This window comes from Miscanthus floridulus, chromosome 2 (genome assembly GCF_019320115.1).
Source record: "Miscanthus floridulus cultivar M001 chromosome 2, ASM1932011v1, whole genome shotgun sequence".
Taxonomy (NCBI): Eukaryota; Viridiplantae; Streptophyta; class Magnoliopsida; order Poales; family Poaceae; genus Miscanthus; species Miscanthus floridulus.
In genome coordinates, this window is record NC_089581.1 from 20,601,617 (window position 1) to 20,608,126 (window position 6,510).

Sequence of the window (6,510 nt, forward strand, 5' to 3'; positions counted from 1 at the left end):
GGTCAGGTGTGCATGAGGCGCATATAGGCGGGAGCCCAGCAGCGACGACGAAGGATGTGTCCATCGGCTAATCTAAGAAACACGCGAGTCACAAGGGAAGAGATTCTTTGGTTTTGCTATCCACGTTTGCCAACATGTTATTCCAAGTCAGCAAAACCATGCTGGTTTTTTCCTTGTCATCAAATCTGGTTGGTTTAGCAAAAACATGGGTTAAATAAACCTTTTCAAAGTTGGAGGTTCGGACTAGTAAATAGAATCATGTTCTATATATCTACATAAAAAATGTTTTTGTTTAAAAAACGTTATCTGAATGTACTCAATGGTACTTTTTTTGTTTGAAAATTTTATAGTAAAACATAATAATGCAATCAGAAATTACTTTACATACTCAGTTGACAACTAGGTTTTTTTTAGATTTTCAAAAGGTTCCATCAAGCACTGTCACTGTCAGTAAATTTTGTTTCTCCTTGATTTTCATGGATGTGGTCGGAGTGGTGCTTCACCCGGACCAGCCGAACCCTATAGCCCCACGCCATCCAGAGAAAAAAAAACTTGTAGTATCGCAAACGCCTACGCGGCCGCATGCATGCTCACGACTCGGCCGATTGGGCATTTGGGCGATCGGTTGTTTCGGCAAGGACCGCGCCTACGCCCGCCCGCCTCACGTCTCTCCTCCTCCGCCGCCGTGAACCTCAACCAGCCGCCGCGCCGGCGACTGACCATAAGGCCGTATCCTGCCGTCGCGCACTCCTGCGCCGTGCGATCCACGATACCAAGGTATTAATCCAATCGCCCCACCATGCTCTGACGATCTCCGTCCGTCAATGCCCGTCCCATCTCGTGTTCTCGGCTTCGCTGGGATTGTTTAGGGATGTGCAGAATTGGCGTGGAGGTGGTGCATTTGTTGTCCGCCGGTCTAAATTTATGATTCGTTCGCCATTTTGTTCAAGTATTAAAGCGCGGATTTGGTTGCTTTTCTGTGCATTTCAGTTGTTATAAGTTATCAAGCCAAATCAGAGACGAGGGAATTAATTAGCATTCTTTTCATCTGCATTTGAGGTGTTGCATTTGCTAAGAATTGGGCATCTGCATCCTTTTTTTCATTAAAAGTGGTGGTGGTGGTGGTGTGTGTGTGTGTGTTGGGGGGGGTGGGGTGGGGGGGGGGGGGGGGGGGGGGGGGGGGGGGGGGGGGGCGTAAAGGAAATTCGGTTTCACGATTGCAATTTGTGTGTTCCTTGGTAACCGAAGGTACCTGGGAGAGGGGTGGCCTCGCTACATGCAGTCTATCATAATAAGCTGCCTAGTCTGATCGGCATTAACTCAGCATCATACTTGGTTTGCTTGATTATATATACTTATTAGTTGTTGGTTTCGTTACTTTGTCAGGTATCAGCACAGACTCTAGCATCAGACTTATTTGGCTATACACTTGTTAGCTGGTTTTCGTCAGAGAAGTCAGGGATTATCAGAGTCAAAGGCAACGAGATTCTGCTACCATATCAATGCAAGTGAATGATAAACTCTTTAAAGGCATGCCTGGATCTTCTATTGTGAATTTGCAGTTCTTTCATGGGTGGATGGTCAGGACTCCAAACTGGTAGAGGCGCGGGATGGAATTTTCTGCCCTTCTGACTTCGGCGGGGATAAACATCGCTGTCTGTGTGCTCTTCTTGTCCCTCTATTCAGTCCTAAGGAAGCAGCCTCACAACTTCAGCGTCTACTTTGGGAGGCGGCTTGCTGAAGAGAAGTTCCAGAGGCAGGACGATTACTTCTCATTTGAGAGGCTACTGCCTACTGCTGGTTGGATTGTAAAGGCATACTGGTGTACCGAAGAAGAGATTCGCCAAGTTGCTGGCTTGGACTCTGTTGTGTTCCTTCGCCTCTTCATTTTCAGGTTTTCTCATCAATATTAATGCATTGAGCACTGCTTGCAACTCTAATGGTTCGAATCACTTGAATGGTAACTCATAAATGCATTAAATGATTTAAATCCATGATTGTACTCGAGTCATACTCAAATTGGCTGTACACAAAACATTTCCCTAATTTAATATCACAAATATGTGGTACTACTTGATCAATGATTTCTGCTTACTTTCAACTTTTTATCTTTCCTGTATATTGAATGCACATGGATATCTTTTACCATCTTGATACTTGTTTCTGTCGGAAACTTACAGGAGTATGTTCTTGTTCTGCAGCATCCGTATCTTCTCAATTACTTCTCTTGTTTGTATATTTTTTGTGCTTCCTGTTAATTATCATGGGAAAGAGATGACTCACAATTGTATTCCGGCAGACTCATTGAATGTCTTTACTATAGTCAATATCATCGAAGAATCTCGAAAGTAAGATCTGCATCTTCATTCCATTTACTTGATAACACACTTTTAGCCTATACTCTGTGGTTATAATGTTTTAAAGATGGTAACATAAGTAAGGTTATATAAATATTTGAAAGATTATGTCACTGCATCAGATATAAAGGGGAAAAGACTTGACAAGTGACCATTGACAAATCTTTGGAAGAAGAGAGAAAAAAAATCAATCATGGTCCTTGGCCTTGGGTGAAGAATGAATAATATTTGGCCCTGTTATTTTGTTTTTGCTTCTCTGGGCCAAACCATACTAACTATTCAGCAGTATGTTGTATTATGAGGTTTCTTACTTTCCTTTCTCATGTAAAACTGTGTGTTTTATTAAAGCTACTGGGAATCTTTATATGTTGTATGGCTGAAGTAAAACCTAACACATCTCCCAAATTGGACGAGTAACTGAATTGCAAGTTGGGATTATCATATATATCATTCTTTAATACATTCATCATAGCAAGCTAATGACATTCCTATTGTTTATTGTTGTGATATATTATACATTTCATGCAATTAGGCCCTCCAATTATTTTGATGAGACTTCTTGTTCTTTGTGGACTTTTTCTTTGTGCAGGCTTTGGGTGCACTGCTCTGCTTTATATGTCATAACAATCTCAGCTTGTATTCTTCTTTACCATGTATGATCTGCACGCAATGCTCTTGTACTAATGGTTTTACCTTAAAGTTCCTCTGTGTTATAAACATCAGTGCAGTTGATTTTAGAAAGTCATCACGTTACAGGAGTACAAGTATATTTCGAGGAAGAGATTAGCACATGTTACTGGATCTCCTCCAAATCCTGGTCATTTTACTGTACTTGCCCGTTCAATTCCGAGGTCAGACAATGAGCTGCTTGATGACACAATCAGAAATTTCTTTGTTAACTATCACGGATCAAGTTATTTGTCACATCAAATGATCTTTCTCAAAGGATATTTTCAGAAGTTTGTGGTAAGAATTCATTTCAGTGTCAAAGATTAATATTATTGGAAACCAATTTTTCTAAAAAAATATACTCGTAAAGAACATGAAGCCTTTATGACATTCATTTCTTCAGAGAAGTTGCATGATACTTGTTTACACTTAAGAGCCAGTTAAGTTCAATTCTTTAGTTTTATTTTAGCCTCATGGAAAATGCCAATGAACTATGTTAAACATGTATTCAGGCTGACCTTATATTCCTTGCATAGCAACGCAGCCTATATTGGGATTATTTGCTCAGGAAGGCTAGTTTCTTTCTGTAGGATAGAGCAGAGAGGGCTTATAGGAAATTTGTAAGGGTAAGATTCTCCGTATCTGAGCGGAATGGAAGATCTAACATGTCCAGATGTGGTGTTTGTGGTGTAAGAGCTTCCTCATTTCAGCTTTACCGCAACAAGTTCATCGAGGCCAAGAAGGCAGACCTCACTAATCCGGAAGTAGTGGAAGCTCAAAAGGTTTTCTTGTACCTTGTAATTCCATATAATGATATTTTTTTTCACAAGCACGCCAGTAGTCCTGTTATTGTCTCAGAATGTCATAGCAAAGCATCACATATGATTTCTGTGCATCAGCATGAATCCTGTTTTGCTACTGAACAGAACTGTCCCGGTGCCTTAGTGTTCTTCAAGACTCGCTACGCAGCTGTCGTCGCTTCTCGTGTACTCCAATCATCAAATCCTATGTTATGGGTAACAGATTTGGCTCCTGAGCCACGCGATGTTTATTGGTCAAATCTCTGGATCCCCTACAGACAGATCTGGCTTCGGAAGCTAGCGACACTCGCAGCTAGTGTTGTTTTCATGTTTGTTTTCATCATCCCCGTCGCATTTGTCCAAAGCATGATGCAAGTGGAGCAGCTCAAAAGGATGTTTCCAAGCTTGACAGGTATCCTAAATAAGTAAGTTCGAAAGACACCGTTTTAGCTGCTGTTCAAATTTGAGGTTTGCACTTTGCAGTGACTGAGACCATGCCTGATCTTCTTGCTTAGGTCCTTCTTCGCCAGAGTGATAACAGGATACCTTCCTAGCGTTACTTTGCTGCTGTCCCTGTACACCGTTCCTCCATTGATGATGCTCTTCTCTTCTATAGAAGGGTCTATTTCTCGCAGCGGAAGGAAAAGAAGCGCATGCTTGAAAATTCTCTTCTTTAACATCTGGAATGTCTTCTTTGTGAATGTCCTGTCAGGATCCGTACTCAACCAGCTCAATGTCTTCTCCAGACCAAAGGACATGCCGACTATGCTAGCTGAACTAGTGCCAAAGCAGGTGATGATTGTTTACCACCAAACTGCTGGCATCTTCATCTTATTTTATGCTAGTATAATAAAAACGCTGGTGCATTCTGTACGTTGTTCATGCTCCTCTAGAAACTGACTCCTGAGTCCTGACTGGGTGTTGTTTCGGCAGGCAACCTTTTTCATCACGTATGTGCTCACCTCAGGCTGGGCAAGTCTGTGCTCGGAGATATTGCAAGTGTACAACTTGGTCTACAACTTCTTCAGCAGATTTATATGTTGCTGCCATCAGAATACCGAATACGTCTACTCTTTCCCGTACCACACCGAAGTGCCGAAAATCCTCCTGTTCAACCTGCTTGGCTTCACGTTTTCGATCATGGCGCCTCTCATACTGCCCTTTTTGCTCGTATACTTCTGCCTCGGCTACTTGGTATATCGGAACCAGGTGAGCACATTTTAGAGAGTATTTATATACCATATGGTTAACCTTTTTTTCTTGAAATTACTCTCTGTGTAAGTGTAATATGATACTAATACCGGAAGATTCACTCGTTCATATTTATTTGACCTTGACTTGATGAGTTTGTTGTCCTGCAGATTCTGAACGTGTACTACCCAAAGTACGAAATGGGGGGCAAGCTGTGGCCGATCATGCACAACACCATAGTGTTCTCCCTGGTCCTGACGCAGGTGATCGCGATCGGCGTCTTCACCATCAAGCACTCCCCTGTGGCAGGAGGCTTCACCATCCTGCTCCTCATCGGCACCGTCCTCTTCAACGAGTACTGCAGGCACCGCTTCACCCGCATCTTCGACGCCTACTCCGCCCAGGTCAGTCGTCACTCGTCAGTGCAACACGTGATCAACGTGTGTTTGTTGTTTCTCCAAAAAAAAAAAGGAGCATTTCATTTTTGTTCTTGTGTTGGCTGGCACCTGGTGGCAGGACGTGATCGAGCTGGACAGGGACGACGAGCAGTCCGGGAGGATGCAAGAGATCCACCAGCATCTCCTGGACGCCTACAGCCAGACCCCGCCGGGGGAGGGATCCTCCAGGGGCGGCAGCCAGGTGCCCATCGAGCTCATCATGGAGGACCCCGCGCAGGAGGCGTCGGAGTCCAGCCAGGAGCTCTGCGACACCGTGCAGGAGGTGTCCGAGGCCCACGACCACGACCACATCGTCGAGGACAAGGCGCATTCCGTGTAGATTAGTTAGATGATTTGGACAATGATGGATTCTTCGATGGGGCGTGTACGTATGTAGATGCTGTACAGCTTTGCTCCCTGCCGTATATATGTGACGTAACGTGACAAGTTCATTTGTAGCGTTAGCGCGCGTAGCAGACTCGAAACTCGAAACCAAATATTTACTTTTTATAAATCTATGTAATATAGGATCTGTCTAATCTAATGGCAATTGGGTGTTTTAGCCCAGCCCAACACTTACTCTTTGTCCATTGGATCGACAGCTCGGACGGCCGATCTTATCTCCTACTTAACCCTAATCTCTGTCTCTCTCTTCGTTCTTCCGATCTTATCGTACATATTAAGGGTTAATTAGAACAGTGTTATAATTTTCTTAGTTATAAAAAACACTGTTATAATTCACCTATTCTGAAGTATGCATTCTGTTTATACACATCTCCAGCTACCTTGGACCTAGTTGCAGAGGCATGTAATTTCGTTACATACTGACCAAAATATCCTCTAGTCTTCTTTTTTCAGCCCATCACCGCACATTGACCAGTCATTCGGCGTGTAACTAGGGTGTGTGTTTTTTCTTGACATGACGGTCAACTTGCAAGGGTGAATGCGTATAATCTCATAGAAAAGAATGTTTGGTTACTCTCGTAAGTGGATATAGAAATATGTCATCATCCTGCTAAGTGGGTACACCTAAGTTGAGCTTCTCCGCTCATGTAG

General features: G+C 43.2%; 1 protein-coding gene across 1 annotated transcript; it reads left to right on the forward strand.

The window, feature by feature from the left end:
- Positions 1–572: 572 nt before the first annotated feature.
- LOC136538148 (CSC1-like protein RXW8) lies at positions 573–5,981 on the forward strand. The gene is made up of 11 exons (XM_066530127.1): positions 573–777; positions 1,387–1,894; positions 2,202–2,348; positions 2,947–3,010; positions 3,114–3,323; positions 3,617–3,808; positions 3,953–4,251; positions 4,342–4,618; positions 4,760–5,035; positions 5,188–5,421; positions 5,534–5,981. The coding sequence occupies exons 2-11, from the start codon at positions 1,611–1,613 to the stop codon at positions 5,792–5,794; spliced, it is 2,244 nt and encodes a 747-aa protein (XP_066386224.1). The 5' UTR covers positions 573–777; positions 1,387–1,610; the 3' UTR covers positions 5,795–5,981.
- Positions 5,982–6,510: the final 529 nt, after the last annotated feature.